The sequence below is a fragment of the Simochromis diagramma genome, unplaced genomic scaffold, assembly GCF_900408965.1.
Source record: "Simochromis diagramma unplaced genomic scaffold, fSimDia1.1 OVJJ01000590.1, whole genome shotgun sequence".
In the NCBI taxonomy this organism is placed as follows: domain Eukaryota; kingdom Metazoa; phylum Chordata; class Actinopteri; order Cichliformes; family Cichlidae; genus Simochromis; species Simochromis diagramma.
In genome coordinates, this window is record NW_024387057.1 from 625,929 (window position 1) to 642,431 (window position 16,503).

The 16,503-nt window shown below is 40.7% G+C and overlaps 1 protein-coding gene across 1 annotated transcript in view; it reads left to right on the plus strand.

Annotated features, from left to right (window-relative positions):
• Positions 1-16,503, plus strand: part of poln (polymerase (DNA directed) nu) — a 72,476-nt gene that overhangs the window by 39,897 nt on the left and 16,076 nt on the right. Inside the window, exons 18-20 of the mRNA XM_040045002.1 lie at positions 4,851-4,928; positions 12,678-12,789; positions 14,783-14,865. Coding sequence (XP_039900936.1) covers positions 4,851-4,928; positions 12,678-12,789; positions 14,783-14,865 — 273 coding nt within the window. The remainder of the gene's footprint in view (positions 1-4,850; positions 4,929-12,677; positions 12,790-14,782; positions 14,866-16,503) is intronic.

The window sequence follows — 16,503 nt, forward strand, 5'->3', positions numbered from 1 at the left end:
CAGAATTTGGCTATGATGGCAAACTTGAATTGGATTGAATTGAATTTTGAATTGATATACCTTTATTAGTTCTACAAGGGGAAATTTCATAAGGCTGCCGACCTATTGCACGCAATGGCGGCGCCATCTTACCCTCCAACCATACATACATTACACAAAACATCACATGGGGAAGACAGGTCAGAGAGGTATAACAATGGAAAATGCACCACGAGGAAAGATAAGGAGAAAAAAATAACTCCCCCTCAGACTGAGCTCCAACAGGGAGATCAGTTTGAGAACAGAAAAAAACACCTCTGCACATAGCACATGAAAAAACTCTTAATACACCAAAGAAACACATGACAAGCAACAGGGGTGGGTAAAGGGTGAGAGACAGCCAATTTAGACAGTACATCCGGGCCTGCGTGCGCTGGTCTCCTTGATCCACCGTCAGCATCGGAAGGGAATAAGCGTTGAAGGCGTTTGGAAAGGGAGGGGGGATGAGTGTCAGTGTATAACAGTCTTCCAGCCAACCCAGGTGGCCTTGCGTGGAATGGGAAAGAACAGACTAAACACAGTCTGATAGGTTTGTAGCTTGAACCTATTCACTGGAACGTTGAAGACAATATAATTACACAGCAAGCAAGACACGAAGTAGGCAAAGTTCTTCATGTTTCTCGTGCACGGGAGAGAACCGGACAAACGCCGTTCCTTCGCTTGACCCCAGTTGCTCTCGTCTGCTCCCTCGTAACACTGCTCTTTTATTGAGGTTACATGAATATACATAGCTTCATTAACATATGACGTCGACATACAAACATTGAGTACCTTGCCTGTGCGTTGTGTAAGTGTGTGTGTGTGTGTGTGGGGGGGGGGGGGGTCAGAGTGTGACCCCATAAATTACTTCCCTAAACCTGCTGGTCTGGAAGTCCAGCAGTTCATCTAAACAAAAGGCACTTAGACTAAAACAGATATAGATACATTTATCCTACCATAAAACAAAACGACAAGGTACAACCTCTCCCATGCTCCCAGAGTGCTCTGGAATGCACACAAAGTTTGCAGACTATTAAGGATCAAACCTCTACCAATCTAAAACTAATTATAAAACTCTAAGCATATATAAGTAGATATTTCTAAGCATAAATGACAATCAACAATACAAAACCTGACACAGTCGTTATCAGGGTGTTGTTGTTCAGCTCCAGCCTTGAGACAGCAGCTGGTGCCAAAGGGGTATCCGCATAAGTGATGGTATTTTTTACTTTAGTGCGAACAACTCATATGAATTTCAAAGCAGTTCTACAGTCCAACACTGGTCTCTCAATCTCCCGTTGGAGAGCCGCGAGCTTCGCCATACTTGCGTTCTGTGATGCTGTCATTTCTTGTGCTCAAGGAGCCGATTCTGAGAACTCACGGCAGTGTGCCCCCCCGAGATGTCATCCAATTTGCGCCCAGAGATCTTATTCCGGGCTAGCCCTTCCAAGATGTAATCCAGTCTGCAGTCAGAGATCTTATTCTGAGTATTCACAGCAGCCGTAAGCTTCTCCAAGATGTTATCCGTGCTGCACTCAATGAGCCCATTTTGAGAAACTCACGCCTCTTCCCATCGTTTCAATCCCAGCGGGCAGCCTTGTGGGGGTTTGAACAGCCGGTTCCGTTTTCTTAATTCTTCGGTAAGCCAGGGCCAAGCCAGCTCCGATCAGCATGAACCCTGTTACCATGGTTCCAAATAGGTAGATATCTTCAGCACTCAGGCTCACCCGAGCCCAAACTTCTCGTTGAGAAAGGGGTGTCAATTGCATTTAGGGACCAGTTGATCCAATCCATAATTCCTCTTTTAGGTTTTAGAGAACAGACTGTGAGAGAGTGTTCCAGGGAAAAGTAATACAAAAAACACGAGACTAGACAAGGACATAAGAGGCTAAGCAGGGAAGCTAAGGGAGAGGAGGAGAGGAGAAAAGTGCGACCGCCTTCGTCAAGAGCAAGAGCAGACGAAGTTTTCTTCAGTTTATAGGCCGAATAAGTAGATTATAGGTTGAAGCTCTGTCCAGAACAGGGTTCATCAGTGCTTTTTATTTCATATCAATGCAGCTTAAAATGTTAAAAATGATGTTGAATCTGTCTTAAATCCTTTAAGACATTATTTCTTTACATTACATTTATATTTATATATTCTTAGTTTCACACCCATCATTCATTAAAGAACTGGATTTGTTAAATTCCAAATCCCATAAACTAAACTAGACACTCACGACACATTAATCGAGTGTAATTAATCTGTTTTTACCCAGGTACAGTAAATCTCTGATTGGCACTTGATGATGTCTCTGGGCAGTTTTCAAGGCCCCTGTCTAAACAAATGGGAAAAGAGCCATAACTTTAATTTAAGGGCCCACAAAGTGATAAAAAGTGTAGAAACCGAATCAGAATAAATACTCTTATTACAACATTACAACATTAAAATCCTCTGTGGTAATGTACAGATGCTGAATTACAAAGATTGAGTCTTTATCCAGATACTTATCGACGTACAGTTGAAGCTGTAATGCGTATGTCAGCTCAACAACACAATTTGCTCATGTTTAGCACTCCAGCTGTTGATTGTCTCTTTGGGGACAGAGGCGGGAAAACTACAGTCTTTGCTTTTATATTATGTTTTCTTTTCATTCCTTTATTGTTGTGCCTCCCTTCTATAATGTCTCTGACTGAACATCTCAACCTAACATTTGTTTCATGCAACTGTGATGCAAAGAGCTTGTGACAGATTACTAGCTCCTATTTAAGGATGGATTTCCTTGCTTTTATGAGGTCATCTGGTATCTGGAGAGTCAGTTTAATCCTTGCCTGCTTCAGAGTTACCAGATCAGCCGGCTGACAGCGAGTCCCAAACACAAGATGATGAATAAAACATTAAAACAAGTCCGTCCGTCTGTTGGCGTGACCACTGACACAGACACCGCTGCTGTCAGTCACAGGCATTGGTGCTGCACTCAGCTTTATTGCTTTATCTCTGTCCTCTCAGTGCCTTTTTTATTTCTTCCTGTGTGAGTGATTCATAGGTGCTAACATCAGCACCTCTGCTCCCCTCTCAGGCTCCCAAAGGTCCTTGTCATCAAATCCTCTTCAGCCTCTGCTACATCCCTCATATCATCCGCGCTCTTCCTCCATCACTATCCCCGCTTCCCTCCCTCTGTCATTCTCCTATCAGTTATCACTTTGTGACTTGAGGTGCGAGGTGGAGACACTAATCACAAAGGATAGCAGTGCCCCAGTTTGTGTTTATGATATTTGTGTGTGTGTGTGTGTGTGTGTGCAGCTTTAGTGGCATTTTAATCACGCTGACGTGGGCCGTGATGGTTCACACAGTGTGATGGCTGTTATTGTGGTCATTTCTCCCTCACAAAGGTCAGCACTTCAGTTCAGCACAGGGCTGTGATAGCCTGGTCCTGATTGGGTTCCTCTTAAAGGTGTATTGCAGCAGCGTAACTTAACCCTTTATGAAGTCGGATACAAGTGTTTTTCTTGCTCCTTTAAATCCCCTGCTTACATTTCCTCTGAGTGTCTCTTTCTGTATACTCCACAAACTCTTCATTCAGTTTTGTTCATGGTTTTAAATGTGCTGAGAAAGATATCCCTACATTACACACTGAGATTCTACACATATATATAGTGGGTCAAATGAATTTGAATTCAGTTAGCCATGGCATTTCTAACAAGAAGGAGAAGTGATAAAGCGGGCAAAGACATTTCCATTAAGCTCAGCATCTGTGTGGTTTACAGTATATTGATTATTAAATGCCTGACATTTTGATTGCACAAAGAGTGCACAACCTTCATTAACACTCAGTGGATCAATGGTCCAGTAATGTTATAGTCACACTGGGGAAAACAGTGACTAAGACCACAAAACAGCTAAGATTGTGGCTTATCTTGCCTTTGAAATGGTCGCTTCAAAGACGGGAACCTGGTTTGCGGACGCTCATAGTCAGTTGCCATCTTCAAAGCAACTTTGGTGCATGAAGGTGACGATAAAACAGCAGCTAGATGGAGTCAGTCTGCCAGCAGTTTGGTATTAAATGGGGTCAAGTTGTCAATTACATTCAGTCTGTTTGTAATAAATCGTGAGTTTTATTTTTATTCCAGTGTGACTGAGCCATAAAAGACCTGTGAAGCAAACCAGATGGCATTCACTGAGTAGTTTTTTATTTAAAGCCAGTATTATCGCATTAAAAATATCAATAAACGACATCACAACACAGATAAGAGTAAGTTAAGAACAAGCTGTCTGTATACAGTATGCATTTAAACTTTCCTGCACTCTGATAGCAGCCACCCTGTCTCTTTTAAACAGTAATACCTAAAAAATGTTCTATGTCACATCTATGTTATATTTACATTTTTATAAATTAAGCTAGCAGTATATGAGGTCATTAAAAAGTAATTAAATTAGCTGTTTATGGGGAAATAAGAATATACAGGGAGCAGTAAAAGTGGGATCCAGAAGAGATTTTATTTCACTTTAATTTAATTTAATAAGGGTAATTTTATACCTCCATACCAATGAACTAACAAGCTAAATTAGTGTTGATATCCTATCATAAATGAATAAATTGCATTAAGTTGGAAAAACAATAATTAGTCATTTGAAATGTGTATTATAATTTTTTTCTTGTTAATTGGACAAGAAGTTTTGTTCACCTTCAACTTTTAATGCAAAAACCTGTTTTGAATCCAGCCTTGAGGACAAGTGACAAGAGGCTGTAACCTGTATATCGTTATGCATTTGTAGTTTGGAGTATCTCTTGCTTTACAGTAAATGATGATTTACAGAGTTATTCCTCAGCGCCTGTGTTTGGTTCTCAAAGGAAAAGAAGACGAGGTGGTGACTGTGCATCCTCGGGCCATGTTCATTCCTCAGGAGGGCTGCACGTTTCTTGCTGCAGGTGAGGAAATAGGAAGTATCAAACCATAACCTTTTTGGCTCCTCGCTTGTTCCCACAGCAGGTAGCACCACACGTTTGATTTAGAAAAGTTCTATACCAAATGCCCTTTGTGCCATAACCCCAAATTGGATTTGTGTCTCTGCCTGGAATTGAACCAGCAGCCTTTTTACTTGCCAGTGGATGTGTACACGACTACACCATGGAACGACTTGTAATTCAACCTAATTAAGTGCATGGACAATTATATTATAGAGTCATTTGGTATCTTTATCTTCCTGTGTTTGTTTTTGATTCCAGAGGTCTGTTTATTTTGGGATTCATACAGTGTATTGGATCTCTTTAAATACACTTTGTCAGTGCAGAATAACCCAATGTTGCTTTGTACACAAAGGTATCTCCTGTACTCGTACTTAGAGTACATGAGCAGTTTAATCACTGCTCATGTTTTGACACATCATTTATTCTCGAGTCGACAGAAATTACCTGCTCAGGCATGTCTTTGCATTTACTGTCGAGCCAGACAGTAACTACGTCTAAGAGAGTGGAAGAATTGCTGCACCGTAGTAGTGCCAACATTAGTTCTGCTTTTGTAGCCTAGCCTAGTGGGAAGAGCATGAACATCTGTTTTGACAGCAGCCCAGATTAAAATGAGATATGTGAGTAAAACAAGACTAATTAAAGCCTTTTCAGTAACACTTAATAAAAAGAAAGGTCTCAGTAATAAATGTCAGTTGTAATAAGACTATTGTAGGTACTTACAGGATAATTGTCATACAATAGCAGCATGTATTATGTGTTAATTATGCTCGATAAGGTGTTAATTATAGCATCATAAGCCCTTGTTAGACAAAATCACTTGTTTAATTCTGTTTTATTTAAATAGCACCAAACAACAACAGTTGTCTCAAGCTACTTTATACTGTAAGGTAAAGATCCTTCAATAATACAGAGAAACCCACAACAATTAAACAACCCTTTATGAGCAGACAGTAAGCGACAGTGGGAAGGAAAAACCTCCAATAGAAACAGACTTAGAGAGGGGCAGCCATGTTAGGAGTGAGGGGAGGAAGACAGGACAAAAGAGCCACAGATGAATAATAATTCATCTTTAAATGCAGAGTGTTGCATAAACGTATGCTGAGTGAAGAATAAACACTCAGTGCATCATGGGAATCCATGGGACTAGTTTTTCAGCGTCACTCTGAGATAGGATATTTCTAAATTTAGAGATATTGTGCAAATGGAAGAAAGCAGCTCTTCATATTTGTTTAATATGTGCACTGAACGACATATCCTGGTCAAAAATCACTCCAAGGCTCCTCACGGTGTGGCTGGAGACCAAGGTAAAGCTATCCAAAGTAAGCATCTGATTAGATACTGTATTTCTTGGAATTTCAGGGCAGAGTACAATAACCTCAGGTTTTTCTGAATTTAGATTCAGGAATTACCTGGCAAAACTTCATAGACATTTTAAGAATGCAAATTAAAGGCTACTTTATTAGAATTGTTATATGCTTTATTTATGTATTTATTGGTATTCAGCTCTGTGCTTATTGACCTAAGTGTTTTTTTGTAGCTACTGCAGCTAAAGAGAGTCCTTCCTAGTTAAATCTTTTATTATACATTAATTATACATGTTTCTTATCAGCAGGTATATAATTGCCTATCAACTAATGCATGTTGCAAAGATCTGACTCTAAAGCATTACACAAGTTTCACTGATCTTCTTTTATTTTCTGACAAACATTTGCAGCATCAGTGTTCTGGCTTCAGGTCCCATACTTCAGCTGAAGTTTCTAACTGTGAGCTAAAACAGCCCTCTTTTGCTGACATGACCTCGGCTGGCATCAAAAGGTCACTCCTGGGTGCAATGGTGATGTAGCTGTGCAGGCAGATAGGGCAGAGTCGGGACACTGTCAGTCTGGGAGAGCTTTGTGGCAAGCCGGGGTGTCTGCTGGTCCTGACAGTGTGGCACACTTACATAACCAGACAGATAAAACAGGGTTAGCATGAGGACAGCAGCAGAGTAAGAGTGAGGATCCCACACATACACAAAGAGCAGGGAGGCTCTAACACGCTCGCGCCAGCAGGCCAACACATGCCCACACCAAAACATGGACTTAGAGGCAAGATTGCCATGGAAACAACCCCTCCGAGGGAGGCCTCGCAGAGCCCCGCCACTTGCATGTCCTCTGATGTCCTTTCCAAACTGGAACTGGTACAGTGTGTGTATCCGTGTGTGTGTTTACACAGGAAAGCAACTGCTGTTCCTTTCCTGTGTCCTCATAAAAAGTTCAATGAGACGCATCAGAAGGTATCTGAATATTAATTTCTAGTCTGTAAAAGCAGTGTGTGTCTATTGATTCCTACCCCCCCCCTCATTTCACCTAAGATAAACAAACTGTTCTTCGTACTACATTTTGAACATCCTCCCTTTCCCAAAGCAACCTGTGTGCATCTGATGTGTCATTGTTTATTTTTACATTTCTGAACTCGTTTGTTTTCTGTTGGGAGATGTCTGCTGGTGTGTGGGAGCTGCAGAGTGAGGAAGAATGGGAGCTAGCCAAGATGAGAACAAGGCAAGCTTCCGACCCTCATCAAGCCTTCTTAAAAGCCTGCAGTTAGATTGGTTTTATTTGAATTTCTTTAGCTTTCTAAGTTGATAAAAAACAATACTTTTGGCCATCCTGCAAGCTTTTCATCAGAGATTTTAATTTTAAAAAAGCCTCATTCAAATATGTTATGAAGCTTTTCAAATGGTTTGACTATCAAACAGGCAGATGAATGACAAAGTTGAAGGTAAATTAAAATGTTAATAGCGGCTGCATAATGTGCTCTTTTACAGTATCAGCAGACATTTTAGAGATCAAAGGCTGACTTTGTTCACATCTGTGTGCGGGCATGACTCATAATCTGCTAACTTAATTATAATTTAAGTTAAGTTTTTAGAGAAACAAATTCACCTTGACCTCCAAACATGGCTCATGTAGCATATTTATTAGTTCCCTGGCTTTAATTTGGCTTTAAGTCTCTGGAGCCTGTTTTTTTAAGTACAAGTGGTAAAAATTATGAAGTTTTTCATTGGTGGAACCACTGAAATGTGATGTCTTTGTTTACATTTACTCCATGGTATCTTTTGAGCTTCAAAGTCAGCAGCTCAGTTTAAAAAAAAATCATTTATTTCTTTATCACAAACTGAAGCTGAACAGTATTAGAAGAGGACAGAGCAAAGCTGATCAGAATAAAGAAACAATGAAAGAAATAAAGTGCTGAACAGATTACAGGGAGATTACCTCTATTGATCCTGATACTGTTTTCTTTCCTGAATAAACCCTGGCTGCATTTGCACAAAAAATGTACAAAAAATATATATTTAAAAATATCAGCAGCTTTCTCTTTCTAGAATTTATTCTCAATCATGAAAAACTAATGGCACTACTACTCAGTTTCTTTTAATATGCTGTCCATATTAATGTTTAAGTCGTGTCAAGTTGCCACTAGCATGAGCTTCTTGCACTACTGGTGGGTGCAGTGCTGTAGAAACAAAGCAGGGTTGAGTTAAAGAGAAGCGTTTTGTCTGTCAGGGTTATTTCTGTGTGGATCGATTCAAGGTTTCCTGACTGCAGGCCTTGGAGAACATATATAGACCACACACAGGCTAAGTCAGGATCACAGATTCACGTGTTTCATACTCTAGCTGCATATATTTCTATAATATCAGCCCAGAAACTTTCTCTTCTCCTTTCTGTTTCTCTTTATACACACACACACACACACACACACACACACACACACACACACAAGGATCCTGGTCAGCAATATGTTTCTTAGGCTGCCAGCCATGCTTGGAGGAAGTGTGATCGGGCTCATGAAACATTAATGAGATGATATCTTTAGAAACTCCCTCGCTCATCTCAGCAGAACCAAGACTCTGTCTCTTTTCCTCCATCTTTCACCTCACTATCACCCCTCCACCCTGCTTTCTTTTCTTCATTCAGCCCCCTGGAGTCTCTGCCTTTATCCATCCCTTTTAAAATTTCCTTTGCAATTTATACTCGGAGCTTGGCTAAATGGAAATCAGTGTTTGTTTGAACCCACATTGTGAGCCGAACAGTCGAGGGAGGCTATTACAAATTCCTTCCCTTCTTTGTAGGACTGAATGATTTGACCTGAAATCAGCATTACATAAACTGTCAGACTTAGCACAATAATGACAAATTTAATGCTGCTTATTTTTAATGCACTGGGATATAAAATATTCATCCTCAGAATACCATCCACATATACACCAACAGAAACCTACCGCAGCTGGTATTTTTATCCTGAGTGAAAATTTTCCTCTGCCTGTTTCCAGTTTCTTTTCCCCACATTTGGTTGACTTTAATTTGATTTTGGAGCAGGGAAGCAAAGGAAAGGGATCTGTCTGGTTGGAATACCAGTAAATGTAATGTACTGCAGTGGCTTTGTCAGAGTGAATAGAAATGTGTGTTTGGGTTTCCTTGTGTGTGAGTATGTGTGACTACATCTTAAGAGGTGTTTCAATTTAGATCTACCAAACTGACAAGAGAGCAGCTGCCCTAACATGCTGATCTGTGTGTTTGTGTTTGCATCTGTGCGCATGTTGTGTACTCTTTGTGTTTGTCCGTAGTTTCAGCCTCTGGTTATCTTTCTGCTTATGAAAAGGCCTTTTCCGAAATGGGTCAGGTGTCAGAGGCCTTTTTAGTTCAGGTATTTTATTTATTTATTTGTTTATTTATTCATGTATTTGATCTGCAGTTGTACTCCCATGAAACTGTTTTGCTCTTTTGCAGTTACTCACTCCTCTCCTATCTCTACTTTATTTGCCACTTTTTTTATTTTGTTTTTTTTTTTACTAATATTAGTCTTTAAAAATATGCGTTTCACCTATTTTGGATTGCAAGTAAGAATCAGATTTCATTTAAAATATTGTTTTAGCTTTTTTAAGATTGAAGAAAACATATTTCTCTGGGTGCAGCTTATGGTCTTATAACAGAGCTGTGAGCCTGAGGTGGCCACGTTAATCCCTCCCTATGACGTCATACAGAGCTACAAGTAAAAGAAACAGTTTGAAACAAAGCATTTAGAGTAGACTGATGCCATCAGTGACTTATTTAAAACTTTGGCCGTGACCACGGTAGGTCGATATTAGCTTGTTCTTTAGTTCGTGAGTTCTCTTGGGAGATCAATGAGTTTAAACAGCATGAAAGTCATTCACAGTACATGGCCTTATCATTTTGGTGACACGTTCACCAAATGCCTAAATGTAATTACCATTAGATGAACTAAAATACTTTATAGTCAGTGTGACATTTAAATGTGCGCTGCCCATAGTCACATCAGGTTTTAATAACAGCATTTATGTAGAAAGTTGCGTGTCCTTTCCCTAATAGCCCACATTTACGTGGCAGAGTTTGTTCACTCTGAGGCGGATGCAGTGAAATGGATCCAAATCACGTCAATTACGCTATCACATGGAAAATAAAATCAAAGTGCCTTGTGAAATCAAATTGATGTATTCACAGGAAACCCTGTTGTTAGGGGCATTATGGAGAATTAGGGAGCAAGATACAATAGTGTAATTGCAGCATGCTTCATTACATTGTCACGTAAGAAAGTCAGCTCCCGTTGGGAGCTTTTTGACACCTGCGTACAGTAAAGTTTTAAAGTACTCGGCTGAAAAAGCTCAGGGTTGTGCTATTAAGTGGAAACGTATGCACTAAGTCACAGTGGTTTTCCAGATCAGAACAATAAAGCAGATGTTTGTAAGGAAAGTAGCTTATTCCCAGGCCGGTAATGCCAGGAATAATGAGAGAAAGATTACTTTCATCCAAAGTGCCAACACAAAATCTCTCTAGGTGCTCTTTGTGATGTTCCAGCTGGTTTCCAGCACTCACTGAATCTGGCTAAAATTAGATCGTCGGGGTCAGTAAATGTGCTGAGCGCCTCTGGATCAATTCTTTTGATTTACATGAGTAGACACTGAAAACTTTGATTGTAAATCTGGCTGCCTTGTCTGTGTTGTCTCCATAGCCTGTATATAAATGATGGATATGAGACTGTGATATGCACCTTTGGTTTGGGAAGTCTTGCTTTAAAGCCATGATTTGAACATTGTTAACCATCTTTTTGTTTTGTTATATTTTAAACCCACATGTTCTTAGTGAGGAATGGCTCTGACTGGGGGATCAGAGCCAGGTTATGTTTTATAACCTAACTTTTAAACTAGCAATTGAGGTCATAAACTCACCAGCAAAGTGTTTACTGAAGTCAAATGTCAAGTAAGTGGCAAACTCGGACTACTGCTGTTTTATGTACTCTCTGTGGTTATGTCAGATTCATTTCAGGGAACACTTGATTATCAGAGGATAACACAATTAAAGTTAAACTTCAGGAATATCAGTCAGTCCAGTTAGTTAGAAACCATTGTGAATCTATTTCACCTGTTTTGGTGCAAATGAAAGTGACAAATCCTGCAGTGGAGAGGCAACAAGACAACACAACAACAGGACCAGTATGTGCTTCTTTGTGCAAGGATGAACAGAATAGGGGCATGATGTCCTTTAGTAGGATCGGTGCTCACAGCCCAGAATCGTGCATCATGATTGGCTGGAACACCAGAACTGGGAGATCTGCCTCTGGTGCTTCAGTCTCAGAAGAGAGCAGGTCCACACTGAGCATGTGTGACAGACATGAAAGACTATACAGATGCCATGGTGAATGTTATGCTATTAGCACCATTATCATGTGGGTCAGTGATTGTATGGAAAGGCATATTTTGGGGGGATAGCACAGGCCTCCACATGCTAATCAACAGTAGCTTGACTTCTGTTAGATACCAGGATGAAATGCCCTGGGTTCCTCCTGGTCCAACTGGATCCAACTGGGAACCTCTATGGCACCACCAGTGGACTGTGGAGTGGCTGCTTTAACTGTGTCTTTAATCACCAGGGGAAAATGAGAGCATTTTCCTCTTAGCAGTTTGACATATACATTTTGGTTTGGTGATCGAACACTGGCATCAACAGCTGGTAGAAACACGTGGCTCACAAAGACGCAGATATGTTCTACACACAGTTTTATTTTAGCTCTTATTTCTTCCTGGAAGCTCTCGCTCTTTAGACCTTGGTGTCTGTATTTATTGCTCCACTCAGGAGGGCAGGTTGGGGAACAGAAAGTAGTAGTTTTCGCACCAGTAACACTTTCCTCTGATAGAAATGTCTCAGATTAATTGTAAAAAAAAAAAGTGATATGAATGCTATACTGTTTAATAATACAGTATAGTACTTTTGAACAGTAAAAGGGAGTAACTTCATGTGGAGGTGGTAGGATGTTGTTACCTTCAAAAGGAAACACACTTGCTGTTTTAACCAACTGCTGGCTCTAGCTGTATATCGACTATCCAGACATGAAAGTGGTATTGATCTTCAAAACTGCCAGTGAGTGAAAAAGCCCTTTGCCCAAAATGTCAAACACTTTTTAAAATATTCACAATCTAAAGCTTTTCCTTTTGCTTTCTGTGGAGTGTTTGTGATTAGATGATGACCAAATAAGGCATGTGTTTGTGGCCTGGGATTACTCATGTTGTGGGGACACAAAGTAAATCTCCTTTCACAGACTCGACTCGTGTTTTTGGGACCGAGAATTAAACCTTAAATCTGAGGAGTTTCGTTAGAGGTTGCGGTCAGAGATAAACATGGCTGTGTCTGTGTGTTTGTATGTGTGTGTCAGACTTTTGTCAGGTGGAGCTGCGTCTGTTGGCTCACCTGTCCTCTGACCCTGAGCTGCTTCGCATTTTTACCAACCCGCAGGCCGACGTCTTTACCATGCTGGCCTCTCAGTGGTGGGTCTCCATCAGTCACACACACACACACACACACACACACACACACACACACACACACACACACACACACTCACACACACTCAGGTTCTCCCTTGATCGACTTGCCAAGGTGAGTTTTGGTCCTATACATGGTTTCTCCTTCCCTCTCTGCCTCCCAATCTCCCTTGTTTCACTTCACATCCTAATAGTCTGGTTGCCATGACTACCATGCCAACGGCCTTTTTCTGTCTCTCTTCACTGGGCAGGACACCCGGGGCTGGTCATCCTGCTGATTACATTGTTGGGCTTTTGAAGTTTGTGTGTGTGTGAGTGTGTATTCTTACCCCTCTCTGTGAGTGTGTGTCTGTGTTGGTGCAGGTCTGTGCTGTCTCTTTGATGATGTGCATATGGTGTGTGTCATACCTACACTCCTGTCATCCATCTCAGACAGGTGTGTGTCAGAGGGCGCCGGTTAAACAGATTACCATATTAACAGCTCCACTGAGGCTTTGCAGTGTGTCTCTTTCATTATCTCTCTTTCACCTTTAAACAAATTAACTGGAGTCACCGCAGCACCGCTGGGATTACGCCACCTCGGTGTCTTTCTCTTATAGACCTCTTCCTCTTTCTATCGCATCATTAGTCTTCTGCTCATCCAGTTGTCCCTCAGCTTTTACTGTGGTGTGTATGTATGTCTCTTGCCCCTGTTGTTGTTATGCTCTTTTCTTTTCTGTCACTCATTTTTACTTATATTTGGTCAAATTCACCTCACCCTCGCCTCAGCCCATCATGTCAGCTACGCACAGTAGCCTGTGACTCCCTCTGCGCTTCTCTGATTTAGATGAGCTGCTTACCGGACTTTTATTTTTTGTTTTTGTCATATTACAAAAGTAATTGATTGAATATCATGTGGACTTCTTCTTTAAGAGGAGGACAACACTTGCTGATCTGCGCTGTTATTTCGCCTTGCAACAGAACATGTATTAAATTTGAGCCCTTATTTCTGTGCGGGCAGCTTTTTTTTACTCAGTGCATTGATGCCACTCCAGCAGGGGGCAATGAAAATCCAGAATAGCTTTTTCTTCAGCCAGATGTCATTGGAGGATAATGCTCACTTTTGGACCTCATAGGTTGCCCCCTGATTTACCCCCACATGTCATTTAACAGATACATATCTGTGTGCATGTGCTTTTTTATTTTTTGTTGTGCCCACCAGAGAGAAAAACACAGCAGAGAGGTATTTTAGTGTACTGTACTGTCATCATACCTAAGAAGTCACATGTCATTATGCAAGGCTGGCACTGAAGCTCACCAGACTTGTAGTGTGGGTATGTGTGGGGCACTCCCTCAACACTGATCAGCTGTGGCAGCTCCCTGTCAGCCCCTCCAGAAATGCCACTTTGCAGACGTGTCATCCCACCCAGTCTGATCCCCAGTACTACGGCTGTCTGGAAGTCACATTACATAACTGTCTGTCTTCCCCTCTCCTGCAGCCTCTGTTCTTTTCTGTATTTATGCGGCTTTAATGTCTACATCTCACACTGCGCTTCTCTTTCTTGCTCTTATAATCTGTTGCCTGATGGGCTTTTTCTCGCTTTTATCTTTGCCCTTACTCTTTCTGTCTTTTTACTTTCTCTGCCGAGTGTCACTTTGGCCATTTCTTTAAAATTGCTGCCAATAACACCTCAATTAGCTTGAACAATATTTAATCTCTGATTGGTGACAGAAATCTTACCCCACATCCCTCGTTAGTCGTAGCCATCTTTTCATTTGTAAATGTTTAATACTTGTCAGCCAAAGACTTCATTTTCTTACTTGTCTTTAAAACAAAAAGTCTTATTTTATTGCAACATCAGTTTTTCTTTAAAAGCAAGTATCACTTCGGTGTTTTCAGTCGACTTTAAATCATAACTCTTCACTTCCACAGCAGTGAAAATGGATAAAATATTAGTGAAATTTCTGTCACTAATGGAATAATGCATCTCTCGCTCTCTCTGAATCTGTCTCTCAGGAAGGGGCTGAGTGAGAAAGAGGTGACATCTGAGGACAGAGAGCATGCCAAACGCGTTGTGTACTCTGTTGTTTATGGAGCAGGTGAGTACAAACACACCTCACAGAAAAGTGGTTTTGTCAATGAATAGGACAAATGATGAGTATGTTTCCAAATGAAAGCATAACAGGTTTAAGTGTCGTTGGTTTTGAAATGCAAGCAGTTCATAGTTTAAAGAGGGTAAATGAATCAGCATTATAGATAATTTAGAGTGCTGTGCAGCACTTAAGTGAAAGAAAAACAGCAAGAAGAGTCTGCAGTTTTATTCTGTGCCGATCAACTTTGTTTTTTGAAGCCAGCTTTAAGCGGCACATGGAGGAACTGCAGTTTTTGTTATTTCTACGTTGTCTTTGTTTTCCACCTCTGAAGGTTGCTCCTTGGTGTTTACTCAGAAATGTCCAGCGATTTCTGCTGGGACATACTGTAGCTGTTTTCCTGTTCCTTTTATGTACTGAATCACAGTCCTGAATCAAGGGATGGGCGATGGAGGGATAGAGAAATATAAAAATAGACAGAAGAGAGCTGAAAGGAAGATAAATACATAAAACAGCCATGTGGCCCTTAAAGAGACTTGTTTGTGTGACTTGTGACCCATTTATGGTTCACACACAGGTGCATTTTCTTATGAACATGGACACACGTGACCACAGATCAGTGTCACAGGAGCTTGCTCGTTTGATTCTGGTGTCTGAAATATCTGCTGTTTGTATGCTTGTCATCAGGATTACACATAAACGTCTGAGCCATGAGTGTCATGAAGCTGTTGGAGAGGTGGAGCATGGACAAAGAAAGAATTGATTCAGTTTTGTTGTAGATCCAGATGACTTGGTAGAGAATATGCTCCACTGGTGTCCTGGCTCAGCATGTTTCTCTATCTGTGGATCAAGAATATTATAGATTTAACTGAAGCTACATAACCAAAAGTAGGACATGAAAAAATTCACTTAATAAAACAATATAATTGACTTTAGGACAAATAAAAAAAGAAAAAAAAGAAATAATATTACTTTCAACATTGAGTAAAATAAAGTTAAACTATTTAATCTTGTTGTCACCATAACCACCTCGAGGTTGCGTTGGTCTGCAAGCCACTTTGCAACCCACCCCAGCCCCTCCCATCATTCTTTTTAGTTAAAGTCTGTCATTAATGTTGCGTGCGCTGTTCTGTACAGTGGTCTTGCTGCTGCTCTGTCTGTCTCCAGTATTCTGTGTTTGCACATGGAAAGATGATCATGTCTCACCAAACATGAAGTATGTAGTTGGAAATAACAATCTTATTCTGACTATACTGGACCTAACCGAACTACTGCTCCTGTGGATTTGTTAGACAATATCACGACAATGATCTGAAACACAGAATCTGCATTTAAGATTCATGCTTTGGACTTAATATGCTTCATTAAAAAACACTCTCAATCTGATGGTTTATTGTTCTGTGGCATTTCAGTCTGAGCTGGACTCACAGCTCAAACACAGTCACTCTCAGACACGCGATACTAAATGAATCATTTTTTGTAAACTCAATAAACCCTTAACAATAACAACAATGAGAGGCACATATCAAAGCTACTCATGTGAGACATGCGTGCGGGGCAAAACATGCACGAACAAATCGCACAGGAAAAGGTTAAAGAAAAAATGCAGAGTCAGTATTAAGTGTTTGAAAGAGGGCAACAACGTGA